This window comes from Chelonia mydas, chromosome 1 (genome assembly GCF_015237465.2).
Source record: "Chelonia mydas isolate rCheMyd1 chromosome 1, rCheMyd1.pri.v2, whole genome shotgun sequence".
Taxonomy (NCBI): Eukaryota; Metazoa; Chordata; order Testudines; family Cheloniidae; genus Chelonia; species Chelonia mydas.
Window position 1 is genome coordinate 181756351 of NC_057849.1, and position 27574 is coordinate 181783924.

Genomic DNA, 27574 nt, shown 5'->3' on the forward strand with positions numbered 1-27574 from the left:
CAGGACAACTCTTTAAAAGAGCAATAGGCAGACAGCTGCCAGTGCATGTCAGGCAGAGCGCAGGAGCTGGAAACCCCAGCTTATTTCCTTCAAGCTTTAGGGAATCTCCAGCCAGTCAGCTAGTGTCAGACTACAAGAGGCTGTGTTCCAGGAGCCATCTGGTGTTTATTTGCCCCATTTAAAGGGTCCTCCCTCAGACAAGGAGCCCTACTGAGCACTGGACACTAGCAAAGAGAGGGGTTCCAGCCTGCCCTAGAGTCTATGCCAAAGCTAATAGTAACCTTCACTCCCCTGCATAGTGTGTTGTTCCATCCACCTGTCCAGAATCAGCAGAAAGAGGTAACAGTTTATGGTTTTCTTCTTATTATATTGAAATAACATGCTTGTGTGAGATGGTTATTGATTTAACCAGAGTGTGTATATTTATAAGACAGGGAACAGTGTCTGGTGGCTAGAGTCACGGATAGGCAGTCAGGACTCCTGGGTTCAGCTTTTGGCTCTGCAAATGACTTGCTGAAGCCCTAGGCAAATTACTGAGCCCCTCCATGACTTAGTTTCCCCATTTGTAAAATGGAGACAATTCTCACCTTTACAGGACTGCTGTGAGACTTAATTAAATTCATGTTTCCAAAATGCTTTGAGATGCTCTGAGATGCTAAGGAGGTGAAAGGTAGCCAGTAGTACCGGCAGCAGAAGATGAAGCAATGCAATGCTTTGTTACAGCTAACACAAGACTTGCAACTAACCATTTACTTCAGGAAAGATGTTCGCTTCTGACTTACCGAGATGGAAATCTGCCCTGATTTTTACTCTTTAAAACTTTGTTTCTGAATGCAAATGAATCTGACATTCTTGTGCCTCACCTTTTTTTGCTGTGTCTATCTTGGATTAATACTTTGGGGCAGGAAAAATTTGGGTGAAAAACATCTTACTAAATTCAAAACATTTAAGATTTTATACTAAAAGAATAAATGTGACTACAAAAAAATGGCTCATCTGGCTCTTACGGTTTTAACATCACACGCTGATGCAGTGCTCAGAGGGACAGTCCACCCCTGGGAATTATATTTTGGGACTGAAGATTCCTCCTCAACTGTACTGCTCCCAAAGGGTCCACAGCAAGGAAGGTCTCCCTTTGTCACATCTACTTCAGGGAACTTTAGAAAAAAAATGCCACCTGGCTCACATTGCTAGGAGCACTGTCCTAGTATAGCAAGGCTCCAGTGGATTTCTGTATTTTTTGGCACACTGAGGAGCAGGTTTACTTGAGTGGTGAGGCCATGTGAGCCATGGCTACAGAAGGGTTCCTACAGGTGCTACCATTGGTGGTAGTCCAGATGGGATTTCTTTTTCTAAAATCACCTTGTGTAGAAAAGCTAGCAAGAGAAGATACATTCCTCAGGTGTAACAGGCCCCCTCCCTTCTCTGAAACCAAGAGCCCCAGAGAACAACTTAGCCTCCCCTGAACCAGCTTTGCAAAACCGCCAGGCTCTCAAGACAGCACATGCCCCTGCATGAAACAGCCTTCCCAACAGAGCATGAGCTTCATAGAGCATAACCTTTATGTGGTGTACCCCCTTCAAATGCATGAGTCTTGCCTGCACCCTGTACTCACACACATTTTCAAATGGAACCAGCCTTTTTATTGGTTTAGTAGGTTAACTAGAAGTCTATGGCACAGGATAAATACTCTCATTAACGACAGATGGGACCAATGCTAAAAAAGTCCTTGTGCTGAGACTCTGCTCAGAATCTTGCTCCAGCTTCTTTCTGGGTGAGATTAGATAGCTCTGATAGGGCAATGCAGAGCAGTCTGCAGGCTACACAAGGTAATCTTGTGGACTACACTTCTTATTGCCACTTGTCCTGGGGAGGCTTCACTCCCAAATTCACTCTCCAGTCAAAGCATCTGAGCTTTGCATGGGAGCCTCTTGGAAGGGGAGGAGGACCAAGTTGCAGTGGGGGAAGTCTAGGTTTGATATTAGGAAACACTATTTCACTCGGAGGGTGGTGAAGCACTGGAATGGGTTACCTAGGGAGGTGGTGGAATCTCCATCCTTAGAGGTTTTTAAGGTCAGGCTTGACAAAGCCCTGGCTGGGATGATTTAGTTGGGGTTGGTCTGCTTTGAGCAGGGGGTTGGACTAGATGATCGCCTGAGGTCCCTTCCAACCCTGATATTCTATGCTTCTATGAACCCTTCTTCTCAGGCTGTGGTGTGGCAGAACAGCTGCTCCCTCAGCCTCAAGCTGGAGGAGACCGCACAACACCTGTGCCCTGTAGCCATGTGGGTGGTGGGAGACAGTGTCTGGCCAATGGAGCCATATAGCAGCAGCACACTGACCTCTCTCACCTCTCCCTTCTACTCGCCTGCTCCCATCCAACTCCCGGCTGTGCGACACCACACAAGGTGTCCTCAAAGAAAAACCGAGCTCTTTCTAGAAGGTACAGCAGGGCACGCCTGGTGCACACGTTCCTTAAATCCTGCTTCCAATCCATGCAGCAGAATAACCCAGGTCTGTTGTGGCAGGGGACTCTGTGACTGCATAATATGACAGGATTTGCCCCACACCATACTTGATACACACAGACACAAACATATAAATAGCCTCACAGAAAGCCCCTATATTCATTCAGCTGAACCAGATCTTATCTGGGTTTACATATCAACCCAATGAAGAGTGCATCCTCCTGGCTCAGTCTTAGGGTGAAAAAAATAAAGAACTAAGCCAGGAAAAGCAGATCAGATCATTCCGTGTGTACAGCAAAGTACCACCAAGGGCCGTTTCAGTTTCATTACAGCTATAGCATACACAGCAATAACAACACTATGCACCCCTCTAGCACAAGTATTAACAAATCAATCCTAAAACCACCCTGGTCAGTTAGGTCTGTATTATCATCTTTTTATAGATGTGCCTTTATGGACAAATCCTATCAAAATTAATAGGGATAATAAGGTTCCGTGGAAACTGAATAAGGCTCTATAGAAATTACTCTAAATAACCTAAAGAATTTAATATTGTTCTCCTTTCCACATATTTTTGTTTGTTTGTTTTTGTCTATACAATAGAATTCCATAGCAGGTATATAATTGTCTATTTAATAACCTATGAAGGTTCAACAAAACCTATAGAAAAGTTATCATTTTCTATTACACAAGATTTTTCTATAAAGCGGACATATAGTAACAAGAGTTAACTTTACTGCTCAATGCCACACAGCAAATCAGTGGCAGAGCTCTGATTAGAGTTTAGCAGTTCCTGGTTCTTCGCCCTCCACTCAGTTCACAAGAACAACCTTCGCTTCTCAAATGACTTGATCTGGTTTAGCTGATGTAAGCAGGTAAGGATCACTGCGAATGTATAATATGGATGGGACAGAACTACTTCTGACTACATGTGGGGTTACTGGAGGGAAGGAAGGCTACCAGAGAAAGCGTATGGTGAAACCATTATGCAGAGTATAGTTTTCTTTTGCCAAAGCCCACATCACACGTTTATCAGCTTTCTTTTCTGCCAGCAGCCATAGCTCAGATTTGCTGGAATCTCAGCATTTGTTTTTACCACTGAGGCCAACCATTAAATAGAAATGAACAACGGGAGTAGACATGAGTATGGGTAATCAGCACAGCCAACATTAGCTAGGATGAAACCATTTTTAGAAGTCATATAAACCCTCATGCTTTAGGACATAAAGCAACCTCTACGTGAAGGGGTTAGGAAGACATGTTCCCTGAGGCAGGTCATTCCATATTGTCCATAAAGGGGTTTCTTGCCCCATCCTCTGGCACATCTGGACATGGCCATGGTCAAAGATGGGATTCTGGAGTGCCCCACCTCTGATCTGAGCTGGTATGACATTTCCTATGTTCCTGTGCTCCAAATGAAGCATGCTATATTTGGGGTTTATTTTAACTTTTGGAGCTGTGCATGTATTTATATTTAGAATGTTTATTTTGTTTTTCTTGTGTGCAAGGCATTCTTGGCTAAATAAGAGATCCCCCCTGCACCACAGGAACTCAGCTTGATTGGTTGGGTTTTAATAAAAGAGTCCGAAAATACTACCCAACATTCTCTTTAGTTTTGGTCCCATAGGAACTTCCTTGGCTGTGATTGGGATAAGTGAGGGGGCAGCTCCGTCTCTTTTAATTTAAAGGAAGGTTTGAAACCAGGGCTTGTTATCTAAGAGAGGAGGTGCATGAACTATGTGTATTGGCAATTGGAAGGGACAGTGTGAAGCCAGCAGTCAGTTCAGCGTGTCTGCAGTGAGGAACAGCCCAGGGTGAGAGAGAAAGCCCAAGAATGGCAGAAAACACATGAAATTGATATTTTTTAAAGAAGCAAAAAAGATGGATACTTGGATTTGAGAGAGAAAGTGCAAAGAACAGAGAAAAAGGGCGGGGGGGGAGGAAAGTGGGGAGGAGACAGAGAGGGACAGTGTGGGGGGAGAGAGAGACTAAGAAAGGGAGTAGGTTGAGAGAAAGAGGGGGAAAGGCAGAAAGTGGTGGGGGGGAATCAAATGAGAGACAGACAGACAGAGGAAGTGGGTGGAGAAGAAGGGGAGAAGAGAGAGAAAGATTAAAGGCGTATAGAACAAACAATTGAAAAGAAGAATATAAAAGAAGAAGAAGAAGGAGCCCCAGGAAGAAGGAGGAGACCAGAGAGGAGATATCGAACATCAGGTAGGTAAAAATGTCATTTAGAAAAAAGAATAGAGCTGCAGAGGTATCAAAGGGAAGTCACGTTGCTAGATTCCAGGGGAAACGGTGGTGGAGGTGAAGATAAGGGTAGCCATAAAAAGAATAAGAACTTGGACACACACATTCTTTTTTCCATTTATTTCTATAACATCCAGACTAGTACTAAGGACAATTATGGCCATTCTAAAAATTTAAATCCTTTCATTACAAGCAACTACAGAAGTTATAGAGGAACCTGCCGGTAGTGAGCTGGGATAACTCTCAATGAGGTGGAATGAAAGCCCCAAATAGCCTCATTACAGTGAAATGTGCAGACTGCAGCACTGGTTAAAGTTAACCTCAGCTTTTAAGTGAAGCTGTCCTAAGGCAGGAGGGTGTGGGGAACTTCTTGCTATTGCAAGGGTCCAATGTATAAATGCTTCACATAGTAGATTGGGAGCAGGTTTCTTCGAATGCATGCTGAGTGGTTTAAAAAATGTTCTAGTTTCATTTCCTTGAGGATGTCACATCCCAGCTCTGCCGTTACATAGAGCCTGAGAATGCTGCATGACATTCCTAGGGAGAGCAATGGAAATGTACAGTGCCACCTCTTTAAAATGTCCTTATCACATGTATTGTGTGCGATGTGCAGTAACTGAGTCTCAGGGTTGTGAGCCCTTTGTTCTTTGAACTTCCTCTTGGTTCACATCCTAATCCCAGCAAACCCAGTTAAAAACTGATAACTATAAAGCCCTACAGAGACAAACACTCAACACTTTCCATTCTCATTAATAGCTTTTCTTGAACCTATTTTTCCCCAACTACTTCTTGTTTTTTAATGCATGCATTGTGTTTACCTTTTAATATTGAATATTTGTGGTATTATAGTAACAGAGTTCAATACATAACCAGCTGTAAATTGTTGCCTTTATCCTTCCCACTGTGGGAGAGCTAGTGCCAGGGCTTGTCATGGGAGACAGAGCCTTTCATCTCCTAATTTCTCAGTCCAAACCAGTCAAATGTTTGTAGTGACCCTATATAATCTCACTCTACCTAGTTAGCTAGCTATAGTAGCTGAGCACCTTCCACATTAAATCAATACAGCGATAGCGAAGTCTCTAGAGGATTTTGTGACGTTCTGAGGGCAGTTCAATGGCCTAGCTAAATTGAGTAGTTGTCGCAGTCCAGTTGATAGAGTATATATAACCACTTTGTAAAGGACTAAATCAACAGCCTGTTGGCAAAACTTAGATGAGACGCCCTTAGACTGAATGGGCCAACGCAACTGAGCAATGGGGTTTCTACAGGTTAGGGGTGAAGTACATTGGTTGGGTAGCATGTGTGGGCGGTTTGTACTGCTGCTGCCTATGCTGTCCTAAATCTGTGAATAAAGAGCTTTGTATATGTATTTGTGCGTGTGTGCGCGTGCGCATGTGTGCGTGTTGTGTCTGGGCATAGGTTAAACAGTTATTCTAAAATCCCTGACACTGTTGATACATTTTCAGTATAAGCCAATCAACTGTGTTTTTCTTTTTTTTTATGAAACTCACCCCAGAGGAGAGAGCAAACACTTCTTTTCCCATCTTTTGATTCTGCTAGTTTGAGAGAATTCCTGAGGGTTCAGAGTTCAAAATACTGGTCCGACTCGCTAAAGCTCTGTTCACTTGGGAACTATGCTAAACATTTCTGCAACTATAAGCGACAGCTATTTTTTTCCTCCCTACATTATATTTTCTCCTAATATTTTGGGATCTGGAATTCCAGAGCTTTGCTAGAAGGAATTTGTAGCTTAGCAGAAAACACAGGACTTCCTACCCCAACCCTTTTTCCTTTTTGACCTTCACACAGACTTCACAGATTCTGCTCTGATTTGGCCTCATTTTCTGACTTATCTCAGTGTATTGAAAATAGACGAGCTGGAATCAGTAATTCAGCAGTCCGGCATGGTCGGCACAGAGCATTTCAGAGCGTATGTGGCACGCCTCGGGTGTTGTTGTGTGAGGCACGAGGACAAAGTCTTAAAATTAGAAACGGCCCTCAGGAGACACTGGGCAAACTTCGATCTTTGGGATCAGAATGTATAAAGAGGGAAAGAAATCAATTTTCTGGCAAATTGACAGAAAACAGGGAGATCCTTGTGAACAACACGCCACACTTCAGAACTTTCCTGAAACAAAGAAATACTTGTAGCTATACAATAGGTAATGGGTATACAGATATAAAAAGACTGCCTGTTGTATCTGTAAAGGAATAAGGGGTCAACCTCTTCTAATGGAGGAACTAGAGAGAGCTTTGCTACATCAGTGCTTCTGTCTCTCTTTGTAAGCCAGCAATGCCTGCGCTATTACTGACATGCCTTACGTTTCAGAGTGGTAGCTGTGTTAGTCTGTATCAACAAAAACAAAGAGGAGTCCTTGTGGCACCTTAGAGACTAAGAAATTTATTTGGGCATAAGCTTTCGTGGGCTAAAACCCACTTCATCAGATGCATGGAGTGGAAAATACAAGTAGGCAGGTACAAATACACAGCACATGAAAAGATGGGAGTTGCCTTACCAAGGGGGGGGTCAGTGCTAAAGAGCCAATTCAATTAAGGTGGAAGTGGCCCATTCTCAACAGTTGACAACAAGGGGTGAAGACCAAGGGAGGGAAAATCACTTTTGTTGAGCTAATGAGGCCAATGCAATCTGATTGAAAGTAGACTAGCAATCTGATTGCATTGGCCTCATTAACTATGAAGTGCCGTGTAGTAATAGGTACTCTGAAAAAGTAGATCCTAGGTGTCTCAAATTGGGTGCCCAAAATTAAGGGGCCTTTTGGCATTAATCTCTCTGTAGCTCCATTCCCTGTATGTAAATTGGGGATAATACTACCCCTTCACCTCACAGAGATGTTGTGAAGATAAATTAGTGTTTGTGAAGCACTGAAAACTATAGTGATGAGCACCACAGAAAAGCCGACAAGGAAATAATAATTCTGGCTTCAGAGCAGGGTTTGAATAATGTGCAGTAAAATAAGGCATATGACCTTACACTGAACAAGGAGGATAAAACAATATATCGAATAGCTGCTCATTCAGTGAGCACCATCCATCCTGAGCAATGAAGGAAACAGGGATCCTGTGGAATCATAATATGTGATCATGTAATTACAGACTGTATTATAATGCATATACACAAGAGCGCTGAAAGAAGGATTCACAAGTAACCGTAATACTGGCATTTCCTAATTGTTGAGCGGTTGACTTGGCAACCATATTAAGGAGCCTTTAACACGGGGGGGGGGGGGATGTGTGTGTGTGTGAGTGAAAGCGAGAGAGAGTACAAAATAAACTACCCACAAATTGTATCCAGACTTAGTTCTGAGTGCAAATAGCTGTCCAAATTTGCTATATGTCACATATGTTGAGAGATAACATGAGCCAGGATTTTAGCACTGAGGACTGAGATGGAGGTGAGAATTTCAGATATTTTGTAGAGGAAGAAGAAAAAGAATTTGCATTGGACACCTCCACCTCTCCTGCAATCAATTATCGTTCCCCTTTGTTTACTGTCCTTCAGCTAGTTTTCAGTCCATATAGCCGCTCTGCTTATATCAAAATGAACTGAGTTTTCAGGTAAAAGCTTGCACAGTGCTGTATCACATGCTTTACTTAGCTAACTAAAGTTCAGTTTTATTGCATCTACTGCATTCCTTTTGCCCATTAAAGGTCCACTTCTGCACATGTTGAAAGGATCCCAAGGGATTCTGAAGGTGCTAAGCACCTGCCAATAGCAGGCCTTATTAATACTGTAATTTAATTTTCTTTTAAATCAAGGTTTTAAAATATTATGGGCCAAATTCATTCTTGATGTTACTCCACTGAATCCAGCTTGACTACACCAAGGTTGAGTTTGCCCCCAAATATCTGGCTATGGTAATGCATGATTTTACACTGATCAAGAACAGAGAGCATCAGGTTCCACAGACCAAACAATAATACTCAGAGCCATTCAGCAACTGGAAAAGTTTAAAACGTCCACCAACCCTTCAGATTAAAATGTTCTGCATCAGGCTGCCTTGCATGTCTGACATATCCCCGACGTATCAACCTGAAGGTGTTCAGTGAGGGCCATGTCTGTGCGTGTGTGTGTGTTCAGGAGGTAAGAACTAATTCAAATCCCTTATCTTCTCACTCCCCTTTTCTGTGAATTCTGAGATTTTCCACATTTGGAGTGTGGAAGAAAAGGACACTTCATCAAGGAAGAGCTGAGGGTCCCGATATCAGTGTGATCCTCACAAACATCTCAGTGAACTGAGAAGAGGGACTAGGGAGTGGAGGGACATCTGACCTACACACAATCCTGGCCAAATGGACTGGAGAAGAACCTGAGTGAACATGCAAGTCCCCTCTATTAAGCAAGAGTGATTGGGATCCAGGCTGGTCCAGATCTATGCACAGATCTGACCACTGGCACACAGGCTGGAAACCAGTCTGTTTCATTGCATGCCTTGGTAAGGAAGACCAGGCTGATCTCTCTCTCTCTCTCTCTCACCCACACACACACACACGAGATCTGGAAGACATTACCTGACTGCATATGAAACAGCCAATGTCAGTAAAGAGGGATCACACAGTGCTGTGTTAGGTTTTAGTACCACTTTATGCTCCAACTGTCAGACACCTGAATTTTAAGGAGCACACCTCTGACAGGTGCATTTCTCACTCTCCTGCATTACCACTCCTATTAACATATATCTGTCCTCCCCAAAAAAGGACTGGTCTACACTAGGAAATTAGGACAGTATAACTATGTTGCTCAGGAATGTGAAAAATCCACACCCTGAACGACGCAGTTAAACCAACCTAACCTCCAGTGTAGACAGCCCTAGGTTGACAGGAAAATTTTCCTGTTGACCTAACTACTGCCTCTTGGGGAGATGGATTGCTACACAGATGGGAAAAGCCCTCCATTCCAGAGCCTGGCACTGAAGAAAAGCAACATCCGGTGGATGCAGGCTGTATACATTCCTGAAAGAAAGGTTTCAGAGTAACAGCCATGTTAGTCTGTATTCGCAAAAAGAAAAGGAGTACTTGTGGCACCTTAGAGACTAACCAATTTATTTGAGCATAAGCTTTCGTGAGCTACAGCTCACTTCATCGGATGCATACTGTGGAAAGTACAGAATGAAAAAATGGGTGTTTACCACTACAAAAGAGAGAAAACCTTTTGTAGTGGTAAACACCCATTTTTTCATGCTTTATGTGTATAAAAATATCTTCTGTACTTTCCACAGTATGCATCCGATGAAGTGAGCTGTAGCTCACGAAAGCTTATGCTCAAATAAATTGGTTAGTCTCTAAGGTGCCACAAGTACTCCTTTTCTTTTTCCTGAAAGAAAGGATCTCTTCTACCTTTCTGGCACTCTAATTGGATCTGTGGCCTGTAAAATATGCCACAAGTGACATCCTCTTGAGATGAGCTCCTTACTGGCTCAGCCAGTGTATGTGTTGAGGATGGCAGCATGGCAAGGGATAGTCCCTGTTAGTTTCACTTGAAGAAACTCTTTCTAGTGTCAAGAGACCACCAGGTCCCAGTTTGAGCCTGAGCTCCAGTTTGTCATGGAATCTGTTAAAGCAGAGCTCTCTGTGCAGACTGTAGATGAGTAAGAACATAAGAACGGCCATACTGGGTCAGACCAAAGGTCCATCAAGCCCAGTATCCTGTCCTCTGACAGTAGCCAATGGCAGGTGCCCCAAAGGGAATGAACAGACAGGTTATCATCAAGTGATCTGTGCCCTGTCACCCAATCCCAGCTTCTGGCAAACAGAGGCTAGGGACACCATTCCTTCCCATCCTGGCTAATAGCCATTGATGGACCTACCATCCATGAATCTATCTAGCTTCCTTTTGAACCCTGTTATAGTACTGGCCTTCACAACACCCTCTGGCAAGGCATTCCAGAGATTGACAGTGTGTTGCGTGAAAAAATAATTTCTTGTGTTTCTTTTAAACCTGCTACCTATTCATTTCATTTAGTGGCCCCTTGTTCTTGTATTATGAGAAGGCATATATAACACTTCCTTATTTACTTTCTCTGTACCACTCATGATTTTATAGACCTCTATCATATCCGCCCTTAGTCGCCTCTTTTCCAAGCTGAAAAGTCCCAGTCTTATTAATCTCTCCTCATACGGAAGCCGTTCTATACCCCTAATCATTTTTGTTCTCTTTTCTGACCCTTTTCCAATTCCAATATATATTTTTTGAGATGGGGCGACCGCATCTGCACGCAGTATTCAAGGTGTGGGCGTACCATAGATTCATATAGAGGCAATATGATATTTTCTGTCTTATTATCTATCCCTTTCTTGATGATTTGCAACATTCTGTTTACTTTTTTGACTGCCGCTGCACAATGAGTGGATGATTTCAGAGAACTATCCACAATGACACTCCTCAAGATCTTGGAAACAGCTAATTTAGACCCCATCATTTTATATGTATAGTTGGGATTGTTGTTTTCCAATGTGCATTACCTTGCATTTATCAACATTAAATTTCATCTGCCATTTTGTTGCCCAGTCACCCAGTTTTGTGAGATCCTTCTGTAGCTCTTCGCAGTCTGCCTGGGACTTAACTATCTTGAGTAGTTTTGTATCATCTGCAAATTTTGCCACCTCACTGGTTACCTCTTTTTCCAGATCGTTTATGAATATGTTACATAGGACTGGGCCCAGTACAGATCCCTGGGGGACACATAGTACATAGGTTTGGGAGTCAGGGCTCCATCACCAGGTCTACCTCCGATTCAATGTGCGGCCTTGAACAAGCCACTTTGGCCCCGATCCTCAAAAGTATTTAGGTGTCTGACTCCTATCATTTCAATGGGAGTTAGGCACTTCTGGGCTTTAGTCTCTCTCCACCTCAATGCCCCCACCCTCATAATGAAGATAATGGCACCTACGGTCTTCACAGGGTATTATGAGGCTTAATTAAACAGTTCTTTGAGATACACAGATGAGAGGTATTATGGAAACGTGTTATTATCTGAACTCTGTTAGTCTGTGATGGGATCTGGACAGATAAAAGCACTCTCTGTGTGTAAATGGCTGGCAAGTGATTAGCACTTCTACAGGACATGAAGAGCCAGATTCTCACATCCCATGTAGTTCCCTTTGTCCTGCTCAGGCAGCACAAAGGAGCCAGAGAGTCTGTCTGTAACTGGACAACTGAAAATCCCCCCTTTGAGGTAATGGTTCTCTTCACTGGGGTAAAGCCAGCAGAGCTGGCTCCTCCACCAAATATGCCTTTCTCCCCAGTGTAGGGTGAATGTTGGGAGCGGGAGGCGCTCTACTCTGCCAATTCTTACCAGGTGTATGATCTGCCAGTTCCCTGACATCTCCCACTTCCCCACCCCACCCCGGCCCCACTTCAACCAGATGTCAGACACATGAGAGATCACGCCACTATTTTCTTTTCTTTCTTTCTGTCTCCAGTTAACAGGCCTTTGGCAGACAAATGAATATTTGCCTGAGAGTTTCTTTGAATGTCCATGGTCACTGTGTCCAAATCAGGGTCCAGTGCCATGTAAAGGGGAGAAGTGAGCCCAGATGGAGCTGATGCATTGCTATAATCAGTCTCTCTGCTAATTTTAGAAACATCCTGCAGGGCCAGCGTCCTCCTGTCACCTTTTTGTGCGAAAAGTTAGTGCAAAGTGTTGAGCTCAGCTATTTATATCACTGCTGCTGATATTCCAGCCAGTCCTCCAAAGAGGGGAGCTGGTGGATTTTTGGCAACTCCAGAGCAGAAGGGGAGTGAAGTCTTAGGTGAAGAAGGAAATTGCAAAGTGCAGAAACTCATGTGGCTGTAACAGCCACACCCACCTACCTCATCAGTGTGAATTTCTTAACCTTTCCCTGAGGCCATCACCATCTGTCAAGGTCAGTGTGTCATCCAGAGCAAGAAGTACTGGTGCATATTGGCTAAAATACTGCCTGTCTGTCATTCAGATCATGTGCTATCAATAAAGGGAAACCAGGAACTTGAACACTTACCTCCTCCAGAAGAAGGTAACACAAATGACAGCTGATATGGATGCTTTGTACTCAGGCCAGCTTGATGTTCTAACACGTGCTGTTTTTGCTGAAGCATTTTTATCTGAGAATTCTTCTGTCGCAAGGCATAAAGTTGGTTGGATTCCATGTGTCGTCCGGCTCTTTGTTATTTGGTCTCCCCTAACATTAATATTGTTCCAGGTGACAATTAAAACTGGGATGGCCATCATTTTGTACACAGCTGGTCTTTGTCACATACACTTTCTCTGCTGAACTTCCACTGTTGCCAAGATCTCATGAGTTCACACAGCTCATTTGTTGATCCAGTATAAAGTTAGCAGCCTAAGGGACTATAACAGGGCAGCAGATTCTAAGACTCTGTATGCACATGCAGAGCTCTTTTGTTGAGTCATCTGGATATCAGGTGATAGGACCCTGCAAAGATATGCAGAGGTATATTTGCTGAGTCACATTGGAATTAGATCACGGGGGTCTCCAATTAGCTCCAGTTTAGGAGTATAAAAGGGCTTAGACACACACACACACACACTCTCTCTCTCTCTCTCTTTCCTTCTCAGAAGCAGAAGGCGAGGACGGAGTTTTATTGCAGGGAAAACCCCTAGAAACAACCAAACCTGGGGAGGTCAGAAACAGGTTTCAGGGGACTGTGACAAGCTTTCTTCACTTTATGGGACGATGGGGTGGGGTCCTGAAACTTTTCTCTGTTGTAACAAAGTCACGACTTCAAAATGTTTGCGAACCCTGGCTGAAGCTTTATGAATGGCTTACTAGCTCACTAATACCTAAAAACCAGCTAAACAAAAACCTCCAGTCTTATAATGGGACTGGTCCTCAGTGAGGAAAAATCTAAGTTGCAGGGTGGATGAATTAACAAGCAAATAAGGTTGTCAGTGATTGAAAATAAACTCTTCTTAGTATGCTCAACAGGCATCTGCTAAGGTTTTAGCAGAGCCTAATACAGTTCTACTTTTGTGACATCACAGACAGCAGAACAGCAGCTACAACTTTCACTTCACTGCTATGACTATTAAAAATGCACAAAAAATTAACTACAGAAACTCATATTAATTTTAAGGATCTGAAATTTAAAGACACAAATGTGGAAAAGATAAGGTTCTCATAATATTATTAACTTGTCACATTGCACACAGGCCTTGTTTTCACTACAAATAAAAGGAATGTTTTTAACTTGAGTTAACTACCATGAGGTAAAATCCTAGTGAATACAAGGCAGTATGGCATTTTCATGAGTTAGCAGGTGGAGTTAAAGACTATGGAGGAGCCTAGATTTTGCCTCAATCAGCTCATTCCTATGAAAACTCCAAACTGACATGTCTTCTACTTCTGGGGAAATTCTGCACCAAAAAATGCAAAATTCTGCATATTTTATTTGTCAAAATAATGCAATATAATCAAACCAGTTTCACTTATTTTGGTAATTTATTTAAACTACCATACAGGAAAACAATCACAATAACTGTTCAGCATTTCCTAAACACATGAAAGTTAAGTTACAAATACTTGGTAACCAAGACCCTGCATTCCAGTTATAATCCTGGATTTTCATTTAAATTACACTACTTTTATTTTGGTGTTTGGTGTTCTGTAAAGTAGAATGTTGCTTTAAATTGTTCAGACTTTCACACAAGAAAGTCAGACAATTTTGCTAATCATTGTCCGGTTTGTTTTTTTTTTAAATGGATAAGTAAAATAGATCCTGAGCTGTAATCTAACCCCATTGTGCCTCTCTGGCACAGGAAAAAAAGGGAGAAAGCACTAAGGTCATGGCTACACTGGAAACTTCAAAGAGCTGCTGTGGGAGCACTCCTGTGGCAGCGCTTTGAAGTGCAAGGATTACTCCTTGTAATCCACCTCCATGAGCCTGGAGCCTGTCCACACTAGTGCTTTAAAGCGCTCTGACTTGCTGCGCTCAGGGGGGTGATTTTTCACACCCTTGAGCCAGCAAGTTAGAGCGCTATAAAATGTAAGTGTAGCCAAGCCCATAGACCTTCCTAGCTGAGTATTCCGTTACTGTCATACACAAGAAGCCTCCTTTACACTACTCTGGCAAGGTAAAGGAGCCTTAATTGACTAAGGGTATGTCTACACTACAAAATTAGGTTGAATTTACAGAAGTCGATTTTTTAGAAAGCAATTTTATACAGTCGATTGTGTTTGTCCCCTCTTAAGACCATTAAATCTTGAATGCGTCCACAGTACTGAGGCTAGCGTCGACTTCCGGAGCGTTGCACTGTGGGTAGCTATCCCACAGTTCCCGCAGCCTCCGCCGCCCATTGGAATTCTGGGTTAAGATCCCAATGCCTGATGGAGCAAAAAACATTGTCGCGGGAGGTTCTGGGTACATGTCGTCAGGTCCCCCACTCTCTCCCTCCCTCCATGAAAGCAATGGCAGACAATCATTTCGTGCCTTTTTTCCTGGGTTACCCGTGCAGACGCCATACCAGGGGAAGCATGGAGCCCGCTCAGATCTCTGCGGCAGTTGTGACCACTCTAAACACCACGTGCATTATCCAGTAGAATATGCAGAACCAGAACCTGCAAAAGCAGGCAAGTAGGCGACAGCAGCGCGGTGAGGAGAGTGATGAGGACATGGACCCAGACTTCTCTCAAAGTACAGGCCACGGCAACTTGGCCATCCTGGTGGCAATGGGGCAGGCTCATGCCATGGAACGCCGATTCTGGGCCCGGGAAACAAGCACAGACTGGTGGGACCGCATAGTGTTGCAGGTCTGGGACGATTCCCAATGACTGCGAAACTTTTGCGTGCGTAAGGGCACTTTCATGGACCTTTGTGACTTGCTTTCCCCTGCCCTGAAGTGCCAGAATACCAAGATGAGAGCAGACCTTGCAGTTCACAAGTGAGTGGCGATAGCCCTCTGGAAGCTTGCAATGCCAGACAGCTACTGGTCAGTTGGGAATCAATTTGGAGTGGGCAAATCTACTGTGGGGGCTGCTGTGATCCAAGCAGCCAACACGATCACTGACCGGCTGCTATCAAGGGTAGTGACTCTGGGAAATGTGCAGGTCATAGTGGATGGCTTTGCTGCAATGGGATTCCCTAACTGTGGTGGGGAGATAGACGGAACGCATATTCCTATCTTATGACCAGACCACCAAGGGAGCCAGTACATAAACCAAAAGGGATTCTTTTCGATGGTGCTGCAAGCACTGGTGGATCACAAGGGACGTTTCACCAACATCAACGTGGGATGGCCGGGAAAGGTACATGACGCTCACATCTTCAGGAACTCTGGTCTGTAAGAACGGCTGCAGCAAGGGACTTACTTTCCAGACCAGAAAATAACTGTTGGGGATATTGAAATGCCTATAGTTATCCTTGGGGACCCAGCCTACCCCTTAATGCCATGGCTCATGAAGCCATACACAGGCACCCTGGACAGTAGTCAGGAGCTGTTCAACTATAGGCTGAGCAAGTGAAGAATGGTGATAGAATCTGCATTTGGATGTTTAAAAGAGCGCTGGCGCAGTTTACTGACTTGGTTAGACCTCAGCGAAACCAATATTCCCATTGTTATTACTGCTAGCTGTGTGCTCCACAATATCTGTGAGAGTAAGGGGGAGACGTTTAAGGCGGGGTGGGAGGTTGAGGCAAATCACCTGGCCGCTGATTACGCACAGCCAGACACCAGAGCAGTTAGAAGAGCACAGCAGGGTGCGCTGTGCATCAGAGAAGCTTTGAAAACCAGTTTCATGACTGGCCAGGCTACGGTGTGAAAGTTCTGTTTGTTTCTCCTTGATGAAAACCCACCCCTTGGTTCACACTACTTCCCTGTAAGCCAACCGCCCTCCCCTCCCACCTTTGATCACTGCTTGCAGAGACGATAAAGTCATTGTTGTTTCAAATTCATGTATTCTTTATTAATTCGTCACACAAATGGGGGGATAACTGCCAAGGTAGCCCGAGAGGGGTGGGGGAGGAGGGAAGCATCGGGTTGGGTGGTGGAGGAGGAGGGGACAGAAGGACAAGGTCACACTGCACTTCAAAACTTATTGAATGCCAGATTCCTGTTGCTTGGGCAGTCCTCTGGGGTCGAGCGGTTGGGTGCCCGGAGACCCCCCCACCGCGTTTTTGGGTGTCTGGGTGAGGAGGCTATGGAATTTGGGGAAAAGGGCTGTTGGTTACACAGGGGCTGCAGCGGCAGTCTGTGCTCCTGCTGCCTTTCCTGCACCTGAACCATACGCCGGAGCATATCAGTTTGATTCTCCAGTAGCCTCAGCATTGCATCCTGCCTCCTCTCATCACGCTGATGCCACCTCTCCTCTCACTCGTCCCTCCTCTCCTCGAGTTCATTTTGTGCTTTCCTGGACTCTGACATTGTCTCCTTCCATGCATTGTGCTGGGCTCTTTCAGCGAGTGTGGTTTTTTCAGCTTCTAATCTTTGATAGCCTCTGGGACAGAGATGATACATGGAGTGATGAAACATTTGCAGCTGTGGGAGGGAAAAAAGGGAGATTAGTCTTTTAAAAGAGACGTTTTAGAGAACAATGGGTAAACTCTTTCACTGTGAACCAAGCTGTTAACATTACACAGCATGTGTGCTTTCTTTACAAGGTTGCATTTTGCCTCTTATATTGAGGGCCTGCCAGTATAGTGTGATAGATCACACACGCAGGGCTGGCGGGCAACAGAATTCGGCTTCCAGGCAGACATGGTAAGCCACAGTCTTTTGGCAACTTTAACCTTCCTAACATGTGGGAATGGTTTCAAACAGCAGCACCCTCATTTCACATACCAAGCACCCCTTGGGTTGGCCCTTTAAAATGGGTTGGCCATTTAAAAGGAGGGGCTGAGGTTTTTGGGTTAATGTGCAGCACAAACCCAACTAACCACCCCACCCCACCCCCCCCGACAATTCTTTGGGATGAGTGCTTCACCCCTCCCCCAACCGCATGGCTAACAGCAGGAATGATTTCTGTTCAGCTACAGGCAAACAGCCCAGCAGGAACGGCCACCTCTGAAAGTCCCCTTAATAAAATTCCCCTATTTCAACCAGGTGACCATGAATGATATCACTCTCCTGAGGATAACACAGAGAGCTAAAGAACAGATGTTGCTTGAATGCCAGCAAACACCGGGACCATACGCTGCCATGCCTTGTTATGCAATGATTCCAGACTACGTGCTGCTGGCCTGGCATGGTAAAGTGTCCTACCATGGAGGACAGAATAAGGCTGTCCTCCCCAGAAACCTTTTGCAAAGGCTTTGGGAGTACATCCAGGAGAGCTTCATTGAGATGTCCCTGGAGGATTTCCGCTCCATCCCCATACACGTTAACAGACTTTTCCAGTAGCTGTACTGGCCGCAAATGCATCCCAAGTCTTCAGGGCAAATCAATCATTAAACACGCTTTCTTTTAAACCGTGTATTATATTTACAAAGGTACACTCACCAGAGGTCTCTTCTTCGGTGAAAAAATAGTTCCTGGCTGTTGGGGAAAATGGCTTCTCCGCTTGCTTCCTGTGCTTCAACCTCCTCCTCCTCCTCATCTTCCTCATCCCCAAAATCCGCATCCCTGTTGCGTGAGAGTCCACTTATGGAGTCCACGCACAGGGCTGGGGTAGTTGTAGGGGCACCCCCTAGAATGGCATGCAGCTCATCATAGAAGCGACATGTCTGGGGTTCTGGACCGGAGCGGCCATTTGCCTCTCTGGTTCTTTGGTAGGCTTGCCTGAGCTCCTTCAGTTTCACACGGCACTACTGCGGGTCCCTGTTATAGCCTCTGTCCTTCATGCCCTTGGAGATTTTTTCAAATATTTTGGCATTTCGTCTTTTCGAATGGAATTCTGATAGCACGGATCATACATACAGCGATCAGATCCAGAATCTCCTGTTCGGTCCATGCTGGAGCTCTTTTGCGATTCTGGGACTCCACCATGGTCACCTCTGCTGATGAGCTCTGCATGGTCACCTGCAGCTTGCCACGCTGGCCAAACAGGAAATGAAATTCAAAAATTTGCGGGGCTTTTCCTGTCTTCCTGGCCAGTGCATCTGAGTTGAGAGTGCTGTCCAGAGCGGTCACAATGGAGCACTCTGGGATAGCTCCCAGAGGCCAATACCGTTGAATTGCGTCCACACTAGCCCAAATTGGACCCAGCAAGGTCAATTTCAGCGCTAATCCACTCGTCGGAGAGGAGTACAGAAACCGGTTTTAAGAGCCCTTAAAGTCAGAAAAAATGGCTTCGTAGTGTGGACAGGTGCAGGGCTAAACTGATCTAATGCTGCTAAATCCAACCTAAACTTGTAGTGTAGACCAGGGCTAAGAGTGGGAATAATTAACTAACAATGGGAACATCAGCAGCCTGCCTGTTTAGTTGTTACATTTCTGCTCTGCCTCAGAGACAGAGCCTGCTTCACACTACACCTCCAAGCCCAGGATGCAGCAACAGGGACAAGAGGGACAGAGTGAGTCTCTCTCTCACTCATTGGCACCCCACCCCCTTAATGTCTCTCCATGGAGGCATGCCCAGCCTCCCTCCTCCCCCACAGTGGTGATCTCTCTGCTGCCGGCTGCTCCCAGCAGATGTGCCCGGGCTGCCATGGAAGGGGCGTGTGTTCCCTACAGATTTCTTTGCTCCCCCATTTTTCTGCGGGGGAGCCAAGAAATCTGTGGAAGGTATGAATTCTGTGCCCCTTCCCTGCAGGGCACAGAATTCCCCCAGGAGTAATCTTCAGTAGAATTTTACCTCATGTTAGCTACTTGAGTTAAGAACACACTTTTCTTCCTAGTGAAGACTCAACCCATACTATAGACTCAACCCATAGTATATAAAGTTAGGTATGTATTTAAACAGTCCAATTAGTCATGGGAAATATTATGAATGTGTAATGTGGGTAAATTAATGTTACCCAAGAACCCTTTCCATTATTTCTGGACTTTTCATACATTTTATTTTTTCACCTTAATCTTGCATCAATTTAGATTTTTATATTTAATTCATGTCTAGAACTGAAGAGTCCTATAACTTGAGCAACAAGTTTTAGTACTTTGGAAACATCTGAACATTGTACAAAATGCCAGTGTGAGACCAAAACCGTTAGAACTGATGAGAAATTGAGGTAAGTCCATGATTCCAGTCCACAGAAGACCAGTGTGGCAACTATTTGTATTTAAAACTTTTTACTGCAAAAGCGGGCACTGGAAATTTTTGCCTTAGCGAACAGGGTATACAGAGAGAAGTCAACTAGCATTAACCAGTGTTGATAGGACATAATCTTATCGGCAGTATCAGTCACCCATCTACTTCAAATTATGGGAGGCTCCCTAGCAAAGGCAGAATCCTGAAGGAACACATGCAAGTAGTGGACATGCACACGCACAAGATGAGAGAAAAGTGTACAGCTAAATCTCTGTGCCCTGTAGAAAAAACATTTCAGACATACAACTATGCTATGGCACACTGGACTCACTGGTAACAGACTATTTACAGACTTATCAGGAGATAACAGGGTAGATACCACATTGTTCCCATTATGGAGTTACCAAGCAACATCCAAGAAACATAATGCATCATTTCATAGTAACTATTTATAAATAACTCATATCACCAACATATCAGCCTGTATTTAATCCCTGGTCTGCTTATAGCATTTTCCCACAACATTGAAACTGTATATGAACTAAAGTCAGAAAATTCAGACAGTGGGACAGATCCTCAGTGGCATCAAATCTACATCCAGTGCAGCTGTGGGGAGTGAATAGGTGACTAAGCCACTTTACTGCTCCCCAAGTTCTGAAATGGCTGGGGATTGAAACAACCTCTAGTATAATTTAGAGCAGCCTCCAGGTGGCTCTACATTATGGCAACTGAAGTGGTCTAGTATGGAAGCAGGTGTGCCATCCAGGATCAGCCAGAGCCCCATCCACTCACTTTGCCCAGTCCCATCTGTGGCATGCCCCATCCCCATCCTGAAACATTCCCTACATGGAGTGGGGGAAGTGAACAGCCACCTAGCAACTCTCCTCTGCCGGGGGAATTCTTGGCTGTCCCTTAAGGGCAGCCTGCAGCAGCACAGAGCAGCCAAAGCCAGTTTTGAGGATTAAGCCCACGATGAGCTGTAACTGGATGACACTATACATATACACTGTCGTATAAAGCACCATGTGCAGTGCTATATTTTACTCCCCACACTATTTAACAAGGGGGTAACTTATTGTTCCTATACAAATCATATCCTTGTATACTTCAACTTTTATGCATGGAAAATCTCAACCATATTGCTGCAGTAAATTTTCATAATTTAATAAAGTCTGAAACTCCACTCTCCACGGAAGCTATACAATCTTTGCTCAGGGAGAGTCATTAGCACTTGTAGACAAGACAAAGAATGATTAGGAAAGACTTACATTTCTGGACCTTTGTGGTGTCAGTATTTCCCTCGTGCGGTGATTTTTATTACCTTGCCATTGTAGTTATTATGTTTTCCATTTGTTAAGAGGTCATAAGATACTTTGTTTTTGAAAGGGGTGTTTTAGCGGGCATATTATCTACATCAAAACATTGTACACTCCTATAGCACATCTGCCCTTGGATCACAACTTCTACAGATGTTTGTCACATGATGCCCCTGTAAGGTAGGTATGGTAAGTATAATTGGACCAGATTAATCTCTCTTGTATCTCTCTTACTCCAGAGTTACAGTAAGGCTGAATTAAACCCATTATTTCCATATTACAGATGGAGATTTGAGGCACAGAGAGATTAAGTGACTTTACCAGAGGGAGTCTAGCAGAGTCTGGGATAGAACAGAAACCAGATCTCTCAATTCCTAACCCTGAGCTTTCAGTACAAGATCATCTTCCCATGCCTCTCATCTGACCTTTATAACTAACTAATGGTCTTTATAGATAATTTTAGTCCCATGGTACATCTCAGAGGGAGGTTTCTTTTCACCTGAATGGTGAATTTTTACTTAAAAATAGCAAGGCCTGATGCTAAGATTTTACAGCATTCCTGTATCAGACAAAGGGTTTTTCTGAAGCAAGCATCAATGATCAGAATTTGGATTACAAGGTTGGAAGAGGACCTGAGATCATTGCTGGCCCAGAAAATGTTTATGATTTATGTCTGAAAGTGTTGGAATTAACTACACACAGCAACGACAAAATGAAATCATAGAGCTTGGGGGGGGAGTTCCTACACATTTATTTGAATGGTGGCACTCAATTCTGAAATGAAACCCAGCAGAGTAAGAAGATGCTGCATGCATTTCAAACATCTAGCATGTCTGTGCCACTGATACATCCATTTTAAATAGGCTACAGCAGAAGGCCAGCATAAGCAAAAGGAAGTGCAAGGATACTGCTCAGTCCTAGCTTTGGATTCAAATCTCACCTCTCAAAGTATCTGTACATTTGGGGAGTCCCAAGAGAACAGTTCTGCTATCCATACAGCAGAAGGACAACCACCTTACATGCAGGTTCCATAGAGGATAAATTTAAGCTCAGACCACAGAGTAAATATTTCCTGAATCAAGAATAAAATCTGGTACATCTCAAATAGTTTAACAGCCAAGTTATCACTCTGTAGTCTTTATACTAATTTATATTTTATAAAAGCTACCACAACCGGAACAGATCAATGAACCATCTAATTTGGTGTCCTGTCTTTAGCATGAGGCTCAAAGCCAGATGCTGAACTCACACGGCTATAATGCACTGAAGTGGGAGTGTGGGAGGGGGTTTCTTTCAGAAGGGTGTTTCAGTACACACATTCACAGAAGATTCCTGACTGCCTCTCAGTGCCTTTCAAATGCAGCATTTTCTGATTTAAGGATATGAGTTCCCTTCACCTGTCTCAGAACCTCTCTCTCGCCATCCTTTTTCCACAGAGGCTGTGGCTCCACTGAGCAGAGATGGATAACTGGACCTTCCTGGGAGAGTTCCTTGAAGAGGTCCACAAGCATTCCACCGTGGTGGGAAAAGTCTGGCTGACCGTGCTTTTCATCTTCCGGATGCTGGTGTTGGGCACAGCGGCAGAGTCCTCGTGGGGAGATGAGCAGTCTGACTTCATGTGTGATACCCGGCAGCCTGGCTGTGAGAACGTTTGCTATGATAAGGCTTTTCCCATCTCCCACATCAGGTACTGGGTCCTTCAGGTCATCTTCGTCTCCACCCCATCCCTGGTGTACATGGGGCATGCGATGCACACAGTGCGCATAGAGGAGAAGAGAAAAATGAAGGAGGCAGAAATGAGGGCAAAGGGGATTAGAAGCAGTGGTGACACTTACCACCAACAGGAGTACCCTGTGGCAGAGAAGGCAGAGCTCTCCAGTGGGGAGGAATCAAGTGGGAAAATAATACTCCAGGGTAGCTTGCTGAACACCTATGTCTACAGCATTTTGATCCGCATCACTATGGAAGTGGTCTTCATCGTTGGACAATACATCCTCTACGGGATCTTCCTGCAGACTCTGTACACCTGTCACCGGGACCCTTGCCCTCACCCTGTGAACTGCTACGTCTCGCGGCCCACAGAGAAGAACGTCTTCATCATCTTCATGCTGTCCGTGGCGATGTTGTCGCTCTTGTTGAGTCTGGCCGAGCTGTACCACCTGGGGTGGAAAAAAGCCAAGCAGAAGTGTGCTAAATCTTACAAACCCAGCCCCACCATGGCTGCTGGCAAACTGGAGCCTGCACCGCAAGTGGAGAAGGCTCAAAGTTGCACTCCCCCTCCAGATTTTAATCAGTGTTTGGTCAATCCCAATGGGAAATTCATCAGCCCTTTCAGCAATAAAATGGCCACTCAGCAGAACACAGACAACTTTGCCACTGAGAGTCAAGAGAATGCAGCTGGAGAAGGCCAATTTATCCAGATCAGCTATGCACAGAGTCCTGAGGCACCCAATGACTCTGCCCCCCACCAAGTCTCCAATGGTTATTTCAATGAGAAACGCAGGCTCAGCAAGACCAGCCGTGCCAGCAGTAAGACTAGGTCAGATGACCTGTCTGTGTGACCTGTTACCAGGTGGGGCAAGGAGGGAGGGAAAGTCTCAATGCTAAGCAAAACTTCTGCAGCGTGGACTTTGAACTCGTGCCATTCTGCTCTCTGTTTTATGGCCCTCTGCTCCTTTTTAGTGAATGGCACTGCCCTACTCCAGACAACACTTCTCAAGCCTTAGAACAGGGGCAAACTTTCCCAATAAAGGGCAGACTGGCAACTTGCCAGGAGCCTGAACACAGCACTTAATTTGCAGAAAATACAGCAGATGGTAGCCAACCTCATATTTAATGGAGAGGCGCCACCTACAGGGACCACAGGACCTGCCATTCCTAGTCACTCAGATAGAGATGGAATGTTGGCTAGCAGGAGCTGTAATCTCCAGAGATTGCATCTCCCCCTTAAAACTGAGGCTGGCCTGGAGCTGCAATATTGAACTCACCAAGCCATACACTGGCCATCTCATTGTTGCTTTGAAATTACTTTAACATGGAGCTACATCCACTTTGCAAGCACATCAAGTTACAACTTTTCTCTCCTGAGAAAAACAGAAATAAAACACTAAGCCAGTGGTTCCCAAACTTGTTCCACCGCTTGTGCGGGGAAAGCCCCTGCCGGGCGGGCCGGTTTGTTTACCTGCTGCGTCCGCAGGTTCGGCCGATCGCGGCTCGCTGCTCCAGGCCAATGGGAGCTGCTGGAAGCGGCGCGGGCCAAGGGATATACTGGCTGCCGCTTCCAGCGGCTCCCATTGGCCTGGAGCAGCAAACCGCGGCCACTGGGAGCCGCGATCAGCTGAACCTGCACACGTGGCAGGTAAACAAACTGGCCCGGCCCGCCAGGAGCTTTCCCTGCACAACTGGTGGAACAAGTTTGGGAACCACTGCACTAGGCCTTTGAATGAAATGCTTTATATTTTTCTCTCTCTCTTCCCTTTTCTCTGCCTGGGCCCAGATACATTATATCACCTTGCCTTACCTATACCACGTAAATGTGCAATGAATTCTACTTGAATTTTTAACATTATGTATGTAGCCCCTTCAAGATCTGACTGGTAGTTAAGAATTGTCTGTTTTCCTCCAAAAAATAAAGTGCCTTAGTGTCCAACTATGGAAATACCTTCATCCCACGGTCAGGCCAGCAGATAGACCCTGGCATCCCTGGGATATTACCCAGGCTACCTGCTGAAGGGGCCTAAGGAATTTTCCCAAGATACTTATTAGACTAGTTTCAAGAGAAATGTCCACTTAACCAAAATAAACAGATTTTCCCATGGATGCAAATATGTCACTGGTAAAAAGGAGAGATTATGGTGTGAAAAGACATGATTTTTTTTTCTCTTTAACAAACGCTTTAAGTACATTTAGTTCTATCGAAAGGATGCTAGACCGACAGCCCTGGAGAGTGAGGTCCTCTGTTCATCCTCAGAAGAGTTACAGCACAGGCCGTGGTTGTGCAAGCTTCCTCAACCCTGCCCGGCCAATGAACCTTAACCTCAGCCTCATTCTAGAGTGAGAGCACTGTCCAGCCTCTATTGCATCCATCAGTCCTTGGCCGCTCTGCTGAGTCTGCCAGTTCTTATTCGTTCAGAAATCGACAAATGCACTGATTCTTTTCACCACACAGGTCAACCTGAGCTCTCATCAGATGGCAACACTGGTAATGAGATAAACGAGGATCCCAGAGCAAGGCTGTTCAAGCAGCACTTAGGGTGGTTCCTAGTCCCCAAACCCAACCTTGACCCCCATTCATTTGGTCATTGCAGAACTGAAACAAGGGGATTAAGTTTATCTTTCCGTCTTTGGAGGATAAACTAGTCCTAGTCCAACCTACTCCCTTTCATTTACCTTGCCCTTTTGAACATGTGCAGCTGCTTATAAATGGTTGAATTGTGTGTGTATGGGCTTGGAGTGATTTAAGACAGGACTGATCTATTCCCTCCTATATCTGCTGTTGAAAGTGATTGTCACTCCTTGAGTCCGATGCAGTGCATGGTTTGGTACACTTGCCTGCACATGAAACAGGAGGAAAACATTTTAGTTTGTAAGTGATTTATGTACATGTATTTTTGAATCAGGAAAAGATGTGTGCTCTCCTGAACAAGAGTTTTTAAACAATTGTGCCTAGTTTGTCCTAATAAAGTTCTGATATCATCTCCTATTGTTCATGTGTCTCCTCTTATGTGTCCAAGAATGAAAGAATGAGCTGCTAACATCTATGGGTTTCCATCCCAACTTCTGCCTGTCAGCTATCACAGAGATTCCCAAAACAAACGTGAGCCATTGCTTGGAATTCTGTGTGTTTGAGGGGTGGGGGTCGGAGGAAATATATGGCCAACTATAAATGTTGAAAAACTATTGTTTTACCAGCTGGTGGAGTCAAGGGAACACCCCACACCCTCTGGTTTATCAGAGAAGAGAAGGAACACAGGAAGCCAGCTAGGGACAAACAGCACTGGTTGTAGCTCTGCAAGATGTTCTCAAAGGGATGAAGGGTAGCAAAATCCAGCCTGAAGAGTTCAATTGTGCTTCCATCAAAATCAGTCAGCCAGGAAGAGGGCCTTAAGAGGGCTCCTCTAGCCACCTGATCCTGAGAGGACTGACCACCCACACTCATCGCTGTCTTCAAAGAGCAGTTTGGGGCACTCATCTCTCACAAGATTAGGCTGTCCAACCTACAAACTCCCCTTCTCTTCCCTGTCCAAAAAGCTGACTTCTCTCCTTCCCAAACTGAATGCAGAGGCTCTTGTCCTTCCCTTGCTGCCACCTCTCAGCCCACAAGCTTCTTTTCTCCCCTGCTCCATCTGTCAAACTCAAAGGGTCTCCCCTCCTACCACCATCCCAACTTCACCTCCCAACCCATGGGACCTAGAAGGCTGGAAAGCAGAAACAAGGGGGATCATTGTATCCTGTTGAAAATGAAGGGAAAATTTACGGAGAACATAATTACTCAAGCTGGAAGTAGGTGAGGAAACCAAGGATAGGACCACCACTCTTGGGGAAAGTTTTACAGTGTCTTTGAGGCCACAAGTGGTCAGAACCTTGATTTGGCATCTCTTTCAACACAGTGTCCCCCAGAACCACGCAGGAAAGATGAGTTCTAGTGCTCCAAATTTTCAAAGTAGTGCACAGGCATTTCTGAGTGTGCCTGTCTGACGCATGCAAACTGCCAGGATGCACATGCATCTGGAGCTTTGTGTGCCTAAGTCAGGCTAATGCACAAGTGCACACTGCACTTGAGCAATCACCTCTTTGAAAATTGGGCCACTGAGTTCTCACACCAGGCCCTCGGTTTTCTATGGAGATCTTCCATCCAAGCATTAAACCAGGCCTGACTAATCTTAAATTTCTGAGAAGGAATGGGTCCAAAGTGTAAAAGCCCCACTCTAATCAAACGCATCCTAAAAAACGCAGGGGTATTTGATCCTACTCATAAATATGGGGTAGAGCTGGGAAATTAAAATATGGATATGTACTAAGATTTCGACCCTCCTAAATTCAAGGATGTTCACACCTGAGGGCATGGTTCATGCCCATCTCTTTGACAAGGTCACACCCCAACCATTCCCTAGAAAACATGCATTAAAGCCAAGTACTGAGCATATATTCTCCTGCTCCCATTCTCTTCTGCACGCCTCCCTAGCTGACTCCTGGATATCACAGATGGAGGATGTGTGATGGATGGATGTTTGCATTTGCTGACAGTTCATATGCTTATGATGCTCGGAATCCATTGTCAAGACTGCCTGTCAAATCATATCACAAAGGGAGTATTTAGTTCTAACTGCCAGTGAGCAGGGGAGCAAGAGCTGTCTTTTCAGGCAGATTTCTTGCACATCGTATTGGATTGGAAGGATGGGC

General features: G+C 44.8%; 1 protein-coding gene across 2 annotated transcripts; it reads left to right on the plus strand.

The window, feature by feature from the left end:
* GJA5 (gap junction protein alpha 5) lies at window positions 1-25875 on the plus strand. 2 transcript variants are annotated; one of them, XM_027823238.3, is made up of 2 exons: window positions 1-339; window positions 22609-25875. In XM_027823238.3, exon 2 carries the CDS (start codon window positions 22633-22635, stop codon window positions 23731-23733), a length of 1101 nt encoding a protein of 366 aa, XP_027679039.1. In that variant the 5' UTR covers window positions 1-339; window positions 22609-22632; the 3' UTR covers window positions 23734-25875. The 2 variants fall into 2 exon arrangements, with proteins under 2 accessions (XP_027679039.1, XP_007060883.1); XM_007060821.4 differs by lacking the exon at window positions 1-339 and adding an exon at window positions 4471-4682.
* Window positions 25876-27574: the final 1699 nt, after the last annotated feature.